We start from the raw sequence: 19,707 nt of genomic DNA, 5'->3' as shown, positions 1-19,707 counted from the left end.
CGGCAATCCCACGTTTAACTTTTGGAGGAGCTGCTAAAACTGTTTTCCACAGCAGTGGCACCATGTTATGTCCCCGCCAGCAAGGCACGCGCAGTCCAACTTCTCTGCATACTCACCAACGTTTGCTGTTTTCCATTAAAAAAAATTATAGCTGGTCGGGTGCAGTGGCTCATGCCTGTAATCCCAGCCCTTTGGGAGGCCAATGTGGGCGGATCACCTGAAGTTCGGAGTTCAAGACCAGCCTGGCCAATGTGGTGAAACCCCATCTCTACTAAAACAAAAATTAGCCCAGCGTGGTGGTGCACACCTATAACCCCAGCCACTTGGGAGGCTGAGGCCGGAGAATCACTTGAACCCAGGAGGTGGAGGTTGTAGTGGGCCGAGATGGCGCCACTGCACTCCAGCCTGGGCAAAAAGAGTGAGACTCTGTCTGGAAAAAAAAAAAAAAAATTATAGCCATCCTAGAAGTTGTGAAGTCATAGCTCACTGTGGTTTTGATGAGTATTTTCCTAGCGACATCAGGGAGTTTATGGGAGCACGGGAACACAGGCCAGGCCCCAGCAGGCGGACGAATGGTGCAACGCCAGGCTGGCCAGAGGAGATAAGCGCGGCTCCTTGGAGCTTGTGTGCAAGTCACTGTCCTGGGGAGCCGGCTACGGCTCGATGAGTCTCAATTAGGAAAGGCAGGGGCTGGCGGAGGAAGGGAGGAGAGCATTCTTCATCCTCATCACATCCTGAGCCTGTGCCCAGGCTCCCACCACTTCCCTCCCTGGCCACAGAACCCAGGACAGGGCTGAGAAACCATGTCTCCATCCCCGACCACCCTCTTCTGTCTCGGTGAGTCCTGAGGGTCGATCTGGGAAGTGCTGAAAGACAGGCCTGGACTGCCAGACAAAGGATTTTTTAAGAAATTTGCATTGGTGATGAATTTCAGGACAAAAAGGGACCTATGAGAGCCCCTTCATTGGTTGGGTGGGGAAGTGGAGGGCCAGCGAGGTGGTATATTTCGCCTGAGTTATTCCAGTGTATTCGTGGCTGGGTCAGGAAATGAACAGAGGTGTCCTAGCATTGGTCACAACTTTGTTCTACGACACTGCAGTTGCCCCTTTTTTTTTTTTTTTGAGACGGAGTCTCGCTCTGTTGCCCAGGCTGGAGTGCAGTGGCGCGATCTCGGCTCACTGCAAGCTCCGCCTCCCGGGTTCATGCCATTCTCCTGCCTCAGCCTCCTGAGTAGCTGGGACTACAGGCGCCCGCCACCGCGCCCAGGCACGGTGGCTCATGCCTGTAATCTCAACTTTGGGAGGCCAAGGTGGGTGGATCACCTGAGGTCAGGAGTTCAAGACCAGCCTGGCCAACATGGCGAAACCCCGTCTCTACAAAAATTAGCCGGGCATGACGGGGGGGTGCCTGTAATCCCAGCTACTCGAGAGGCTGAGGTGGGAGAATTGCTTGAAACCGGGAGGCAGAAGTTGCAGTGAGCTGAGGTCAGGCATTGCACTCCAGCCTGGGCAACAGAAGAGAGACTCCGTCTCAAAAAACCGCTGAGTGCCGTGGCTCACGCACTTTGGGAGACCGAGGCGGACGGATCACCTGAGGTTGGGAGTTGGAGACCAGCCTGACCAACATGGAGAAACCCCATCTCTACTGAAAATACAAAATTATCTGGGCGTGGTGGCGCATGCCTGTAATCGCAGCTACTCTGGAGGCTGAGGCAGGAGAATCGCTTGAATCCGGGAGGCGGAGGTTGCGGTGAGCCGAGATCACGCCATTACACTCCGGCCTGGGCAACAAGAGCAAAACTCCATCTCAAAAAAACAAACAAACAAAAATTGTGGACTTGATGATATCTGGACTAGGTTATGGATTTAATTTGTCAGTATCCCCTACAGCAGTGGAGTAAATAAGAGTCTCCTGACCGATGGGTGGCAGGTCGAATGCATTTCCACTGCCTGCTCTTCACTTGTGCTGGGCATGTCGAATGCATTATTTCCTGATTTCTCCAGGAGAATTTGACCACTAAAGGGACAGCATCTCCAAAAGGCTAAGCAGGAAGGAGATGGTTGTGTTACTGGAGATGAGAGGGTTAACTGTGAATATAAACAACCTCTCATTCATTATCCATCCACGGATGTATTCTTTAACTTTTTTTTTTTTTTTTTTTTTTTTGAGATGGAGTCTCGCTCTGTTGGTTGCTCAGGCTGGAGTGCAGTGGCACGATCTTGGCTCACTGCAAACTCTGCCTCCTGGGTCCAAGTGATTCTCCTGCTTCAGCCTCCGAAGTAGCTGGGATTACAGGCATCCACCGCCAGGTCCGGCTAATTTTTATATTTTTAGTAGAGACGGGGTTTCACCATGTTGACCAGGCTGGACTTGAACTCCTGACTTCAGGTGATCTACCCGCCTCGGCCTCCCAAAGTGCTGGGGTTACAGGCGTGAGCCACCGCATCCGGCCTGTTTTAACTTTTATTTATTTAATTTTACTTGAGACAGGGCCTCACTTCTGTCACCCAGGCTGGAGTGCAGTGGCATGATCATGGCTCACTCTAGCCTCAACCTCCCAGGCTCAACCAATCCTTCCGCATCAGCCTCCTGAGTCGCTGGAACTACAGTTGCACACCATCATGCCTGGCTCATTTTTGTAATTTTTGTAGTTATGGGGTCTCGCTATGCTGCCCAGGCTGGTCTCGAACTCTTGGGTTCAAGCGATCCACCTACCTCGGCCTCCCAAAGTGTTGGGGTTACAGGTTTGACCTGTACAGGTTACTGCATCTGGCTTAATTTTTGCTTCAATTGCTTTTGGGATACAAGTGGTTGTTGGTTACATGGATGAACTATATAGTGGTGAATTCTGAGATTTTAGTGCCCCTGTCACCTGAGTAGTATACCTTGTACCTAATGTGTAGTTTTTCATCCCTACCCACCTTCTGCCCTTCTCTTCTGAGTCTCTGAAGTCCATTACATCACCCTGTATGCCTTTGCATACCCACAGCTTAGCTCTCACTTGTAAGTGAGAACATACAGATTTTTGTTTTCCACTCCTGTGTTACTTTACTTAGAATAATGCCTCCAGCGGCCGGGCGCGGTGGCTCAAGCCTGTAATCCCATCACTTTGGGAGGCCGAGATGGGCGGATCACGAGGTCAGGAGATCGAGACCATCCTGGCTAACACGGTGAAACCCCGTCTCCACTAAGAAATACAAAAAATAGCCGGGCGAGGTGGCAGCGCCTGTAGTCCCAGCTACTCGGGAGGCTGAGGCCGGAGAATGGCGTGAACCCGGGAGGTGGAGCTTGCAGTGAGCTGAGATCCGGCCACTGCACTCCAGCCTGGGCTACAGAGCGAGACTCCGTCTCAAAAAAAAAAAAAAAAAAAAAAAAAGAATAATGCCTCCAGCTACATCCAAGTTGCTGCAAGACATTTTTTTTTTTTGAGCTGGAATCTCGCTGTTGCTGAGACTGGAGTACAGCAGCGTGATCTTGGCTCACTGCAACCTCCTCCTCCCGGGTTCAAGCAATTCTCCTGCCTCAGCCTCCCGAGTAGCTGGGACTACAGGCGCCCGCCACCACGCCCGGCTAATTTTTGTATTTTTAGTAGAGACGGGGTTTCACCATGTTAGCCAGGATGGTCTTGATCTCTTGACCTCATGATCCACCCGCCTCGGCCTCCCAGAGTGCTGGCATTACAGGTGTGAGCCACTGTGCCTGGCCAAAGGACATTATTTTGTTCCTTTTAATGGCTGAGTAGTATTCCACACTCATTTATTTTTACTTATTTTTTGACACAGAGTCTCACTCTGTCGCCCAGGCTGGAGTGCAGTGGTGTGATGTCAGCTCACTGCAACCTCCATCTCCCAGGTTCAAGTGATTCTCCTGCCTCAGCCTCCTGAGTAGCTGGGATTACAGGCTCCTACCACTACGCCCAGCTTATTTTTGTACTTTTACTAGAGACAGGGCTTCCCATGCTGGTTAGGCTGGTCTTGAACTCCTGACTTCAGGTGATCCACCCGCCTTGGCTTCCCAAAATGCTGGGATTACAGGTGTGAGCCACTGCGCCTGGCCAGTGAGAACTTTAAAACCTACTCTCAGTGATATGCGAGTGTGCAATATGTTGTTATAAAACACTGGATGCCTGGTTAAATTTGAATTTCAGATAATTAGTACCTTTTTTTTTCTCTTCTTCTTATTTTACTGAGACAGGGTCTTGCTGTGTTGCCCAGTCTTGAGTGCAGTGGTGCAATCTCAATTTTTTTTTTCTCGAGATGGAGTCTTGCTGTGTTGCCCAGGCTGGAATGCAGTGGTGCGATCTCAGCTCACTGCAACCTCCACCTCCTGGGTTCAAGCAATTCTCATGACTCAGCCTCCCAAGTAGCTGGGATTATAGTTACGTGCCACCATGCCCAGCTAATTTTATATATATATATATATATTTTTTTTTTTTTTTTTTTTGAGACGGAGTCTCGCTGTGTCGCCCAGGCTGGAGTGCAGTGGCCGGATCTCAGCTCACTGCAAGCTCTGCCTCCCGGGTTTTTACGCCATTCTCCGGCCTCAGCCTCCCGAGTAGCCGGGACTACAGGCGCCCGCCACCTCGCCCGGCTAGTTTTTTGTATTTTTTAGTAGAGACGGGGTTTCACCGTGTTAGCCAGGATGGTCTCGAACTCCTGACCTCGTGATCCGCCCGTCTCGGCCTCCCAAAGTGCTGGGATTACAGGCTTGAGCCACCGCGCCCGGCCTAATTTTTTATATTTTTAGTACAGATGGTGTTTCACCATGTTGACCAGGCTGGTCTCGAACTCCTGACCTTGTGATCTGCCCACCTTGGCCTCCCAAAGTGCTGGGATTATAGGCGTGAGCCACCGCTCCTGGCCAGTGGTGCAATCTTACCTCACGGCAGCCTTGACCTCCTGGGCTCAAGCAATCCCAGGAGGGGATCACTTATATATATGTATTTATATGCATATATACATGCATATACACACATGTATACATACATATAGCGATCAGATCAGGGTAAGCAGCACACCCACGTTCTCAAACATGCATCCTTTCTCTGTGTTGGGAACCTTCACCATCCTCCTTCAGGCTACTTGAAACGATATATTATCATATATATTACATCCTACCATGTAATCACGGAATATCGATTCAACCAAATGTTGTAAATACTGTGAAACCCATGGCCAGTACACGCTGAGATGACCTGACTTACACACTGGGGCTCCATCCTGCTCCATCCCTGGAGCCCAACGCATCCCATTAGTGTGGGGTTTTACTGCATGTATTACATATACAATAAAATACAACAATATACAATATGCAATAGTATTTACAATACTTGTCTATACAATTGCGTACTATTGGAATGCCCTTGCATATTATTTCATATTGGAGACCGAAGGGAGGAACGAAGGGACAGCAATATCTGAGGTCCCATTCCTCACATCCACTGAGGAAGTCAACGGGCAAATGTCTAACACGAGGGAATCCACAGATAGCAGCATGCGTACTTTTTCCTAGAACGATGAAGATATAAAAATGCCAGAAGGAACAACAGAAATAGTAAAAAATGTATGCGGGGCGGGGACAGTGGCAGGAGCTGGACAGGGTGGGTCAAGGAATCTCTGCTTGACTTTCAAAAGATCTATTTTTTGAGATGGGGGTCTCACAATGCTGTCCAGGCTGGAGCGCAGTGGGCACCATCTCGGCTCACTGCAGGCTCGACCAGGAATCCTGGGCTCAAGGAATCCTCCCAACCTCAGCCACCCCAAGTAGCTTGGACCACAGGCACATACCACCATGCCTGACTAACTTTTTTTTTTTTTTGGTAGAAATGAGGTCTCACTATGTTGGCCAGGCTGTTCTCCAACTCCTGACCTGAGATGATGCACCCTCCTTGGCCTCCCAAAGTGCTGGGATTACAGTGTGAGCCACCATGCCTGGCCTTAAAATAGTTGTCATTGTGGTAAAATACATAGAAAAGTCTGCTATAGCTGGCATTTGGTACATTCAATGTTGTGCAACCATCACCTCTATCTAACTCCAAGACATTTCGGCACCCTCCGAGGGAACCCCACGCCGGTTCCGCCGCCACGTCTCGCCCTCCTCTCCCCCCTCCCCCAGCCGTGGATCTATTTTCTCCTCCTCCTTCTATAGATTTACCTATTCTGGATATTTCATGTAAACGACCTCATAGACTATGTGGCTTTTTCTGACTGGCTTCTCTCACTTAAATTACATGCACATGTATCTTCTGAAGAAATAAATAATTAGGACAGAATAAAGCATATGTGTGCAAATGTCTTATCACCGCGCCCAGCAGGCGGGAATGTCCATACGAGCGCGTCCTGGCATCTGGTCCCTTTCTTCTTTCCTCAGGGCTGTGTCTGGGGCATGTGCCAGCGCAGAGAGGTGAGTCCTTCCCCCAGACCCCTTCCCTCCTGCGGGATCCGCCAGCGTGCCAGGGCAGCGGGGCCCAGGCGGCGTCTGCGGGGAGGCTGACCCAGCCCTGCTCCTCTTCCAGGACCGCTGCCTAAGCCCTCCCTCCAGGCTCTGCCCAGCTCCCTGGTGCCCCTGGAGAAGCCAGTGACCCTCCGGTGCCAGGGGCCTCCGGGCGTGGACCTGTACCGCCTGGAGAAGCTGAGTTCCAGCAGGTACCAGGATCAGGCGGTCCTCTTCATCCCGGCCATGAAGAGACATCTGGCCGGACGCTACCGCTGCTCCTACCAGAACGGAAGCCTCTGGTCCCCGCCCAGCGACCAGCTGGAGCTCGTTGCCACCGGTAAAGGAAGGGGGATCGGAGCCTGGGACTGCCTGGTCCTCCGTTCAGGGCACAAACATGGGGGACACTGAGAGCAGGGATTAGGGCCGGAATTAGGGCGAGGCAAACCAGGCACTGGCCTAGCGGGTGGTGGTGCCACAACATTTATGGATCAATGTGAATAATATTTTTTTGTTTTTTGGACACAGGGCCTTGCTGCGTCACCCACGCTGGAGTGCGGTGGTGCGATCTTGGCTCACTGCAGCCTCTACCTCCTAAGTTCAAGTGATTCTCCTGCCTCAGCCCTCCGAGTAGCTGGGACTACAGGTGTGCACCACCATGCCCAGCTCATTTTTAATTTTTTTTGTGGAGATGGGGTCTCTTGACAGTTTTCACAAAAGGCATTAAAATAAAAGAGAGAGAGAGGGTCTCGCTATGTTGCTTAGACTGGTCTCAAACTCCTGGGCTCAAGCAATCCTTCCACTTTGGCCTCCCAAAGTGTTGGGTTTACAGGCCTGAGCCACTGCATCTGGGTGTGAATAACATTTTAATGCAATTTTTTAAAAAATCAAAAGAAATCGCAAACCATCCACGATGAAAAAAAAATCAGAATTTCACATAAAGGCAGAATCAGGCAGTGTCTGTGCCAAAACGAAAGACAGGCACTCCTTTATCTGTGTTTTAATGCACTTAAAAAAATTAGAGATGGGCTCTTGCTATGTGGTCCAGGCTGGAGTGCAGTGGCTGTTCACAGGAGCAATCATAGCTCACGGCAGCCTGGAACTCCTTGCCTTAAGCAATCCTCCTGCCTCAGCCTCATGAGTAGCAGGGACTACAGTCACAGGCCACCATGCTTGGCTCAGGATTCTTTTTAATTAAAAACTTGGTTTTGGAATCATTTTTAGACTGACAGAAAAGTTGCAAAGATAATATTAATGAAAATATTTCACCCAGGATCCCCTCATGTTAACATCTTACATTTGTTACAACTAAAAAATAAACATAGCACTGGTCCCAGTGGCTCACACCTGTAATCCCAGCACTTTGGGAGGCTGAGGCAGGAGGACCACTTGAGCCAGGGAGGCTGAGGCTGCAGAGAGCTGTGATCGTGCCTCTGCACTCCAGCTTGGGTGACAGAGTAAGATCCTGTATCAACAAACAAACAAACAAAAAACTAACCATAGGCCAGACGCGGTGGCTCACACCTGTAATCCCAGCACTTTGGGAGGCCGAGGTGGGCGGATCACAAGGCCAAGAGATGGAGACCATCCTGGCTAACACAGTGAAACCCTGTCTCTACTAAAAATACAAAAAAATTAGCCAGACGTGGTGGCGGGCACCTGTAGTCCCAGCTATTCAGGAGGCTGAGGCAGGAGAATGGCGTGAACCCGGGAGGTGGAGGTTGCTATGAGCCGAGATAGCGCCACTGCACTCCAGCCTGGGCGACAGAGCGAGACTCCGTCTCAAAAAAAAAAAAAAAAAATCTTAATAAATCTTTCTTTCACGGGAATAAGTATTCAAATAGAATAATGTGAGTTTTAATGACCTACTCTTCAAATTTGCAAACATTTTTTCAAATATGTTAATTGTTTGGGAATAATTACATTTTACATCCCAGGAGAGTGCCTCACTCATGCCACCCTAATTCCTGGCCCGCTGCACTGTGGTCTATTCCGCGTTGTAAATTCTGCCTACCTCCCCTCTTTCCTCCCTCACTCCTCTCTGCTGCTAGGATGGACCAGCCTGGCCACCTCATTACTTCTTTTGGGGTCAGACTCAAATGCCATCTTCTTATTAAGTATTTACCCCACCACCCTAGTCAAAATGGTCCTCCTCACTATCTGGTATGTCAAGTATACCTTTATTTTTACCTTGGTGATGGTTGTCTATTTTTAATTCCTGATGGGATTTTTTTTTTTTTTTTTTTTTTTTTGTTAGAATACAGGGCTGGGAGCGGGTGGTTCATGCCTATAATCCCAGCACTTTGGGAGGCCAAGGCGGGTGGATCACCTGAGGTCAGAGGTTCAAGACCAGACTGGCCAACATGGTGAAACTCTACAAAATACAAAAATTAGCTGGGCATGATGGCGAGTGCCTGTAATCCCAGCTACTCTCTAGGCTGAGGCAGAAGAATGGCTTCAACCTGGGAGGCGGAGATTGCAGTGAGCCGAGATCATGCCATTGCACCCCAGCCTGGGCGACAGAGCGAAACAAAACAAAACAGAACCAAACAAAACAAAACAACAAAAAAAGAATACAGAGAGACACTTAATAGTTGCTTAAGAGAAAATTTGCTGAGTGAATGTTACGATTATCAGGCAGCTTATATCCTTCCTTCCTTCCACCCTCTCTTCCTCCCTCTCTCCCTTCCTTCCTGTCTTTTTTCTTCTTGTTGAGTGAATGCCATAATTATCAGGCAGTTTATATTTTTCTCTTCCTTACTTCCTTTCTTTTGTTTTCTCTTTTTGTCTTTTTTTTGAGACAAGGTCTCACTCTGTCACCCAGGCTGGAGTACAGTGATCATGGCTCACTGTAGCCTCGACTTCCTAGGCTCAAGCAATCCTCCCACATTGGCCTCCCAAAGTGCTGGGATGACCGGTGTGAGCCGCCGCACCTGGCCTCAACCTTTGTCTTACTGACTCCTGGGTGCAGGCATGCATCACCACACCGAACTACGACAATACCCTCACATCAGAGTAGTGTAGGTTCGTGCTGAGGAGTGGAGACCCTAGAATCAAACTCTGTGAGTGCAAATTTCAGCTCCGCCCCTTATGATCTTGGACAAGTTATTTATTTATTTTTAAATTAAAAATTTTCCAGGTTTGTTGAGTTATAATTGAAAAACAAAAATGGAACATATCCAAGGCGTACATGTTTTGATGTACGTATCCACTGTGAGATAGTTACCACGAGCAAGCTAATTAACATACATCACCTTGCACAGTTAACTTTTCTTTTGAGTGTGAGAACACTTATAATCTACCCTCTTAGCAAATTTCAAGTACGCACTGCTGTCTTGTTACCTAGGGTTGGACAAATTAACGCCATGTGCCTTAGTTTCATTTATAAAATAGGGACGTTAAGAGTGAGGACTCCACAGGTCTCTGAGGATTCACTGAACTGATGTGCGTCATGAGTTCGGAAGGCACCCAGAGCTGGCACCGTCAGCCACGTTTCCAACGTAACGATTGTATGTGGCAATGCAAGCTTACGGCATGGTACAAGCTTAAGCTGTTTTACGTACTCCCATCTCATTTCAAGCGCTTGCTAGGCAACAGGCACTCTGCTAAATGCTTACTGTGTACTGTCTCGTTCGATCATCCCCATTTTAGCAGAACAAGGCAGTGAGGCTCAGATACAGAGGACATTTGTCTCCGGGGCCACTTAAAGGCAGAACCAGGATTCGCACCCAGGCACTAGGATGTGGGCACACAGCCTCGCTTCCTCAACCACTTGGTGCTTGACCTCTCTGTGAGCTTGGGTGGGGGAGTGTGCTGTCTGGGAGGGAAACAGCCAGAAAGCTCCCCAGCTCTCAGGCAGGTGTGGGCACCTCCCCAGTCTGAGCTGAGATGCTGGCTGCTGCCTTTAACATCAGACTTTCCTTTTCTCCCAGGAGTTTTTGCCAAGCCCTCGCTCTCAGCCCAGCCCGGCCCGGCGGTGTCCTCAGGAGGGGACGTGACCCTACAGTGTCAGACCCGGTATGGCTTTGACCAATTTGCTCTGTACAAGGAAGGGGACCCTGCGCCCTACAAGAATCCCGAGAGATGGTACCGGGCTAGTTTCCCCATCATCACGGTGACCGCTGCCCACAGCGGAACCTACCGGTGCTACAGCTTCTCCAGCGGGGACCCATACCTGTGGTCGGCTCCCAGCGACCCCCTGGAGCTCATGGTCACAGGTAGGGGTGGTGCAGACCAAACCTTTCTTCCTCAGCCTTTGTAGGTCCTGAGGGCCATTCCGAGGGGAGGGGCCATGGTGGGGAGGACGTGGGAGGGCAGGAAGCCCTGGGTTGCAGGCATCTGGGAGGATGGAGGTTTCTTTTCTTTCTTTCTTTTTTTTTTTTTTTGATGAAGTCTCACTCTGTCACCCAGGCTGGAGTGCTATGGGGTGATCTCAGCTCACTGCAACCTCCGCCTCCCGGGTTCAAGCGATTCTCCTGCCTCAGCCTCCCGAGTAGCTGGGATTACAGGTGCATGCCACCATGCCCGGCTAATTTTTGTATTTTTAGTAGAGACGGGGTTTCACTCTGTGGGTCAGGCTGGTCTCGAACTCCTGACCTCATGATCTGCCTGCCTCAGCCTCCCAAAGTGCTGGGATTACAGGCGTGAACCACCGTGCCAGCCTTGGCTACCATTCTTAAAGGGGGTTTCTTTCAAAAGAGAGCAGCATACCTCATATATATGTGGTTATACACATACCACATGTATATAACAATGTGGTTATACACATACCACATGTATATAACAATGTGGTTACATACATGCAATGGAATATTACGCAGCCTTAAAAAAGAAGGAAATTCTGACATATACTACAACATGGATATACCTTGAGAACATTATGCTAAGTAAAATAAGTCAGTCATAAAAGGACAACTACTATTATGATTCTACTCAAAGGAGGTATCTAATGTCAAAATTATAGAAACACAAAGTACAACGGTGGTTGTTAAGGGCCAGAAAGAGGGGAGAGCAGGAATTAGTGTTTAATGGGCATAGAGTTTCAGTTTTGCAAGAAAAATAGCTTCTAGAGGTCAACATATTGTACCACAATGTGAACATACCCAATGCCACTGGTCAGTACACTTAACAACGTCATATTAGGCCGGGCGCGGTGGCTCAAGCCTGTAATCCCAGCACTTTGGGAGGCCGAGACGGGCGGATCACGAGGTCAGGAGTTCGAGACCATCCTGGCTAACACGGTGAAACCCCGTCTCTACTAAAAAATACAAAAAACTAGCCGGGCGAGGTGGCAGGCGCCTGTAGTCCCGGCTACTTGGGAGGCTGAGGCAGGAGAATGGCGTAAAAACCCAGGAGGCAGAGCTTGCAGTGAGCTGAGATCCGGCCACTGCACTCCAGCCTGGGTGACACAGCGAGACTCCGTCTCAAAACAAAACAAAACAAAACAAAACAAAACAAAAAAAACGTCATATTAAATCAAACAAAATACATCATTTAGTTTTTTGGTAGAAAAAGTCTGTTTTGCCCCCAGGGTCACAGTGAGGGGTAGGACACAAGAATCCAGAAGAAGAAATAGAACTGAGGTTCAAAAAGGACGGACAGGAGTTGCATGCATTTCCTTGTTAAGTATCCCAGAATGTGCCAGGTGTGCTTTACAAATGCTGCTTTTTTTTTTTTTTTTTTTTTTGAGAGTCTCGCTCTGTCACCCAGACTGGAGTGCAGTGGTGTGATCTCGGCTCACTGCAACCTGCACTTCCCGGGTTTAAGCGATTCTGCTGCCTCAGCCTCCTGAGTAGCTGGGATTACAGGCACCTGCCATCATGCCCAGCTAATGTTTGTATTTTTGTAGATATGGGGTTTCACCATGTTGGCCAGGCTGGTCTTGAACTCTTGGCCTCAGGTGATCCGCCTGCCTCGGCAAAGTGCTGGGATTACAGGTGTGAGCCACCACGCCTGGCTAAGCCTTCTTTTTTTTTCTTTTTTTTTTTTTTGAGATAGAGTCTTACTGCATCGCCCAGGCTGGAGTGCAGTGGTGTGATCTTGGCTCACGGCAACCTCTGCCTCCCAGGTTCAAGCGATTCTCCTGCCTCAGCCTCCCAAGTAGGTGGGACTACAGGTGCGTGCCACAATGCCTGGCTAATTTTTGTATTTTTGATAGAGACGGGTTTCACCACCTTGGCCAGGCTGGTCTTGAACTCCTGGCCTCAGGCGATCTGCCCACCTCGGCCTCCCAGAGTGCTGGGATTACAGGTGTGAGCCACTGCACCCGGTCAGAAATACCATTTGACCCAGCAAACCCATTACTGGTTATATATCCAAAGGCATATAAATCATTGTATTATAAAGATAACATGCACACATATGTTCACTGCAGCACTATTCACAATAGCAAAGCCATGGAATCTACCCAAATGCCATCAATGACAGACTGCATAAAGAAAATATGGTATATACACAGCATGGAATACTATGCAGCCATAAAAAGGAATGAGGTCATGTCCTTTGCAGGGACATGGATGGAGCTGGAAGCCATTATCCTCAGCAAACTAACGCAAGAACAGAAAAGCAAACACCACACTTTCTCACTTGTAAGTGGGAGCTGAACAATGAGAACACATGGACACAGGGAGGGGAACAACACACACTGGGGCCTGTAGGGGGGAGTCGGGGGAGGGAGAGGATCAGGGAAAATAGCTAACGCATGTGGGGTTTAATACCTAGGTGATGGTTGATGGGTGCGGCAAACCACACGTTTACCTGTGTAACAAACCTGCACCTCCTGCACATGGATCCTGTAACTTATAAATTTTAATTAAAAAAAAAAAAAAAAGAAACAAGGCTTATTAATGCATCTCACAGGAAGAGAAGTAACAAAGACCAAATAACATCCACACTCTCATTATGCCACAGAGAGCTGAGCATAAACTAGGTTTTGCCGAGCTAGGTCCACCATAAAAAGACTCCCAGGATGGTGCCCACCACCACAAGAGCTTCATATTTATCAGCCGAGGCAGTTCAGGAAACATTTTGGTGGCCACAGGAGGTCCCTGGTTAAGAAAATGGCCTAAGTAGGAAGGTGGAGATCCCATGTTCTGAGGCTAACACAAGCTCATTCTTTTTTTTTTCGAGACAAAGTCTCACTCTGTCGCCCAGGCTGGAGTGCAGTGGTGCGATCTTGGCTCACCGCAAACTGCGCCTCTTGGGTTCACGCCATTCTGCCTCAGCCTCCCAAGTAGCTGGGACTACAGGCACCTGCCACCATGCCCGGCTAATTTTTTGTATTTTTAATAGAGACGGGGTTTCACCGTGTTAGCCAGGATGGTCTCGATCTCCTGACCTTGTGATCCACCTGCCTCGGCCTCCCAAAGTGCTGGGATTATAGGCTGAGCCACCGCGCCCAGCTAACACAAGCTCATTATTCTTCTGAGGCTAACGCGAGCTCATTCTTCCTAACATGAGCTCGTGAAGACGTGGATCCACTTATTCTTCTTCAAACTGAGATATAATCCACATACCATAAAATGGACCATGCCAACTAGGATGGCTGTGATTGTTAAAATAAAACAAACGGACAGGAAGTATTGGTGAGGATTTGGAAGAACTTTCCTGTATTGCTGGTGGGAATATAAAATGGTGCAGCTGCCTTGAAAAACAGTCTGTGGCCAGGCGCAGCCTGTCATCCCAGCACTTTGAGAGGCTGAGGAGGGTGGATCACAAGGTCAGGAGATCGAGACCATCCTGGCCGACATGGTGAAACCCAATCTCTACTAAAGTACAAAAAAAAAGTTGGCCGGGCATGGTGGCGGGCGCCTGCAATCCCAGTTACTCGGGAGGCTGAGGCAGGAGAATCGCTTGAACCCGGGAGGCGGAGCTTGCAGTGAGCTGAGAGCGCGCCATTGCACTCCAGCCTGGGCAACGGAACGAGACTCCGTCTCAAAAAAAAAAAAAAAAAAAAAAGAAAAAGAAAAAGAAAAAAAAGAAAAGAAAAGAAAGAAAAACAGTCTGGTAGTTTTTCAAAAAGTAAAAAGTAAAACACAGAGTCACTCTATGACCCAGTGATTCAATCACCCCTGGGTGTGTACCCAAGAGAACAGAAAACTCATGATCACACAAAAACTTGTATGTGAATGTTCACAGCAGCAATATTCACAATAGCAAAACGTGGAAAAAACCCAAGTGCCCATCCACTGATGAACAGATCTGCTTCTTACTCAGCCGGCGATGGAAGATAAGTCTTACACCTTTTAAATGTGTCTGTATTCAGCGTCTGCGCTGTGTCAGAGAAAGGGGTTTCAGGGAGCCTAGACATCTCAGAAGAGGAATGGAGGTATCTAGAGGATATAGGGAACCACGGGGAAGACCTCACATTGTTTTGCTTTCTTATAATTCTTAGAATTCTCAGAAGCCACCACTGAACTGACCGTCTCACTCACAAACAAAGTCTTCACAACTGGTGAGTCACCAGGCATTTCATGCTCAGCAGAAAGGAGTGTGAGGACGGAGCTCTCTCTTCCACCATCTAAGCCTATAGGCTTTTAATCGCTTCACGGAACTGTCTGTCTCTTCCCAGGAAAGTCCTCGGTGTGAGGATAGAGCATGGGCACAGAGGGGAGCTCTGGGGTTCAGGAGGAGGAGCATTTTGGGTATTGGGGCCATTTCAAAGACGGGGCCAAGGCTGTGGTGGGAACACCGCCAGCTATCCCTACACACTGTTCCCAGGATAAAGTCCTAGGCCTTTGGACTTGGCTGTGATCCGAGTATTTAATCTTGCTCCCCGCTGTGTCCAGGTAGAGCCCGCGCTCGGACGCACAGACCGTAGGTAGAGCCCGCGCTCGGACGCACAGACCGTAGGTAGAGCCCGCGCTCGGACGCACAGACTGTAGGCGCCTGGACCTAGAACATCTTCTAACCACTCCAGGCCTCTGCAGATACGCTCTCCTCAGTCTCTTTCCCCTTGCCTTTCCTGGAAAATCCCCATTTCCTTCCAGACTAAACACCTTCACGGATTCCCTAATAGGTGAGGTATCTCCATTGGGCCCACGGGACTCTTGCTTTCATGAGGTACCTGATCCGAGAGTTCTATTTTTATTTTTTAGAGGTAGAGTCTTGCTCTGTCACCCAGGCTGTAGTGCAGGGGCGAGATCTCGGCTCGCTGTAACCTCTGCTGCCCGGGTTCAAGCGATTCTCCTGCCCCAGCCTCCAAGTAGCTGAGATTACAGGTGCCCGCCACCACGCCTGGCTAATTTTTGTATTTTTAGTAGAGACGGGGTTTCAGCATTTTGGCCAGGCTGGTCTTGAACTCCTGACCTTGGGATCCACCCGTCTTGGCCTCCCAAAGTGCTGGGATTACAGGCATGAGCCACTGCGCCCGGCATATCCCAGAGAGTTCTAACCCTGTGATGGGGTCCTTCTCTATCTTCAGTTCAGAACCTCCCAGTCACCCTCAGGATGCAGTTCCAATTCGTCAGCTTGCTATTCCATGAGCGTAGATATCCAGCCACTGTTGATCCCTCCAATCTTGTCTGCGTACCTTCCATTCATTCCCACGCTGTTCTCAGCCCCGCACAGTCACTTGAATCTCTTTGAGAGGTTTCCTAACCTCTCCTGACTCTGCATCCAATCTACTTGCTCTGCCTTTTCTTCCATTTCCCCATGGCCTCAATTCCTCACGAAAGCCTTGGCCGTCCAGGCTGGATTGGTGGCTTCCTCTGCTCTCGCTCAGTGTCTTGTGGGCTGTCTATTACAGCAATTTTCACAGTGTATTAAAATTATCGCTTTGCTGTCGTCCCCGCACTTTGGGAGGCCAAGGCGGGTGGATCACCTGAGGTCAGGGGACCAGTGTGGCCAACAGGGTGAAACCCTGTCTCTACTGAAAATACAAAAATTAGCCGGGCGTGGTGGCGGGCACCTGTAATTCCGGCTACTTGCAAGGCTGAGGCAGGAGAATCGCTTGAACCCAGGAGTTGGAGGTTGCAGTGAGCTGAGATCACTCCAGCCTGGGCAACAGAGTGAGACTCCATATTAAAAAAAAAAAAAAATCGCTTTACTTCTCTGTCTCCTCCAATAGTCTGGGAACCGCAGATGGACAATGTCTTATGTTTTTGTTGTTGTTGTTTTGAGACGGAGTCTCACTCTGCTCACTCTGGGATCTGTGACTTCGGCTCACTGCAACCTCCGACTCCTGAGTAGCTGGGACTGCAGGCGCCCGTCACCACGCCCAGCTAATTTTTGTATTTTTAGTAGAGACGGGGTTTCACCTTGTTGGCCAGGATGGTCTCCATTTCTTGACCTCAGGTGATCCGCCTGCCTCGGCCTCCCAAAGTGCTGGGATTACAGGTGTTCAGCCAGTGCCATGCCTGGCCTGACAATGTCTTATTAATATGTGGGTTCCCATGGCCCAGCACATGGCTGAGTACCTGGCCAGTCTCAGGAGAAACTCGAGAAATAAGAGAACTGGCACGTATGAGGTGCCCGTATGTCAAGCACCGTGCTTTATATTACTAACGTTATTATTATCTTGACTTTCACATCAACCTATGAGGGATCTCGTTAATTTTATTGGACACATGGGGAAACCGGCTTACAGATGCTGAGTCACTTGCCAGATAACTCACATCTAACAGGTGATAGAGTTGGGGTTCAAATCTGGAGGACAGCCTGACTCTATAGTTCATGCTTTTTTTTTTTGGACAGGGTCTTGCTCTGTTTCCCAGGCTAGAGTGCAGTGGTGCAATCCTGGCTCACTGCAGCCTCGACCTCCTAGGGCTCAGGTGATCTTCCTGCCTCAGCCCCCACTGAGTAGCTGGGATTACTGGCACGTGCCACCACGCCTGGCTAATTTTTGTGTTTTTTGTAGAGATAGGGTTTTTCCATGTTGCTGAGGTAGGTCTTCAATGCCTGGACTCAAGCCAGCCTCCCACCTCAGCCTCCCAAAGTGTTGGGATTACAGGCATGAGGCACCGTGCCCGGCCCATGCGCTTCTTAAATGCTGTGGAATTCGACCTCCCCACGTGTGTGTGTTCGGAGTAGGCACGGTGATGGGAAAGGGAATATGGTTTCATTTCACACTTAGCCTTTTTTTTGTTCCCAGAGACTTCTAGGAGTATCACCGCCAGTCCAAAGGAGCCAGGCTCTCCAGCTGGTGAGTAAGTCGTCCTCTCCAGACCCCCTTCCTTCTCACCCATCTCTTCACCCGAAGCCAAGTCCTTTGTCTACACAGGGGCTGCAGCTCTCAGCTCTTGGGTTCCAGTGTGTAGAGTGAAGGCAGAATATCAGCGTATGGGGTTCAGAATTGCGCATTAAGACCAGGCGGGAAGGTTGAGATTTTAAAAAGGGTCAGAGAAAGAGAGATTCCATCTCTTCCCCACCCCTTATAACTGTCTTCCCTTTTGCAATACATCAGATAAGGAGGCAGCATCGGTGTCTGGGGCGGAGTTAGTTGTCTCAGAGCCTTGTGAGAGCACACGAGGGAGAGATGCTACTTAGAGAACTGGGGGCATCTGGCCCTGACACCTACTCGGGAGGGGACGAACCCTCCAGGAAAGAGAATGGCACCCCAGCTAGTGGAGAATAACAGGCTCTCTGAGAAGCCCAGGATGTGGCTTGGAGAGGGTCCTGGAGGTGGGCTTTTTCACCCGCTCCTGCCTGTCCTCATTCCTCCAGGTCCCACCCGCCACTACTACACCAAGGGCAACCTGGTCCGCATATGCCTCGGGGCTGTGATCCTAATACTCCTGGCAGGGTTTCTGGCAGAGGACTGGCACAGCCGGAGGAAGCGCTTGCGGCACAGGGTCAGGGCTGTGCAGAGGCCGCTCCCGCCCCTCCCGCCGACCCGGAAATCACACGGGGATCAGGATGGAGGCCGACCGGACGTTCACAGCCGCGGGTTATGTTCATGACCACTGAACCCCAGGCATGGTCGTATCCAAGGGACGGATCATGGCATGGGAGGCGACTCAAAGACTGTGGCGTGTGTGGAGCATGGGAGCAGGAGGGCAGAGGCTACAGGGTGGAAAGGAGGCCATGCTGCCTCCTCCTGGTGTTCCATCAAGGAGCCGTTCAGCCGGTGTCTGTCTGTCTGGCTCTCTGTCTGAGGGCACCTCCATTTGGGATGGAAGGAATCTGTGGAGACCCCATCCTCCTCCCTGCACACTGTGGATGACCCGGTACCCTGGCTGGACCACATACCGTCCTCTTTCTTCAAGCTTCTCTAATACGGGCTCCACACGGACCTCTAACGTTCCCGGCTCTCAGGGCTGACGCTGTTCCCTCCTCTGTGCAGGACCTCCCGTGCTTCCCCTTGGCCGTCTGTGCTCTTGTCTCGTGTCCCCCCAGAAACTCTCACCCTCACTCCATCTTCCACTGCAGTCTAACAAATCTCCTTTCGTCTCTCAGAACGGGCCGTGCAGGCAGTTTGGGTACGTCATTCGTTTTCCTTAGTATAAAACTAGCACGTTGCCCTCTTCCCTTCACATCAGAAAACAACATCGGCCTGTGCAACATGGTGAAACCCCATCTCTACCAAAACAACAAACATTAGCCAGGTGTGGTGGTGCATCCCTATTCTCCCAGCACCTCAGGGGGCAGAGGTGGGAGAACGGCTTGAGCCTGGGAGGCAGAGGTTGCAGTGAGCTGAGATCACACCACTGCACTCCAGCCCGGGTGACAAAGCCCGACCATGTCTCAAAAAAACAAAGTGATGAATACGCTAATTACCCTGATTTGATCAAAACACATTGTACACATGTATTGAAATATTGCTGTCTACCCCATAAATATGTACAATTATGTATACATTTTTAAAATAATAAAAATAAAATAAGATAATGCACCATCTCTACCCCTCTCATATTTACTTTCTGAAGGAAATGTTAGGTCTTCTCAAAGTAAAGTTCTATACTTATTATCGCATTAGGCATTTCTTGACCATCTAATGTGTGTAAAACTGTACCACTGGGTCAGGTGCAGTGGATCATGTCTGTAATCCTAGCACTTTGGGAGGCCAAGGCAGGAGGATCACTTGAGCCCAGGAGTTCAAGACCAGCCTGGGCAACATAGTGAGATCCCATCTCTACTTAAAGAAGATAAAAATTTTTTAAAAAAAGGAAAAGAATGGCCGGGCGCAGTGGCTCAAGCCTGTAATCCCAGCACTTTGGGAGGCTGAGACAGGCGGATCACGAGGTCAGGAGATCAAGACCATCCTGGCTAACACGGGAAACCCCGTCTCTACTAAAAAATACAAAAAACTAGCCAGGCGAGGTGGCGGGTGTCTGTAGT

At 49.7% G+C, this 19,707-nt stretch overlaps 1 protein-coding gene across 1 annotated transcript; it reads left to right on the top strand.

Moving 5' to 3' along the window:
• The first annotated feature begins 680 nt into the window (after positions 1 to 680).
• Positions 681 to 19,229, top strand: LOC105497308 (glycoprotein VI platelet). The gene is made up of 7 exons (XM_071087864.1): positions 681 to 837; positions 6,370 to 6,402; positions 6,515 to 6,772; positions 10,365 to 10,649; positions 14,825 to 14,884; positions 17,522 to 17,572; positions 18,094 to 19,229. The coding sequence occupies exons 1-7, from the start codon at positions 804 to 806 to the stop codon at positions 18,327 to 18,329; spliced, it is 957 nt and encodes a 318-aa protein (XP_070943965.1). The 5' UTR covers positions 681 to 803; the 3' UTR covers positions 18,330 to 19,229.
• Positions 19,230 to 19,707: the final 478 nt, after the last annotated feature.

The sequence above is a fragment of the Macaca nemestrina genome, chromosome 20 (genome assembly GCF_043159975.1).
Source record: "Macaca nemestrina isolate mMacNem1 chromosome 20, mMacNem.hap1, whole genome shotgun sequence".
NCBI classification, from domain to species: Eukaryota; Metazoa; Chordata; class Mammalia; order Primates; family Cercopithecidae; genus Macaca; species Macaca nemestrina.
The sequence above is the reverse complement of the archived record's forward strand: the minus strand, read 5'-3'. Positions and strand labels throughout refer to the sequence as shown.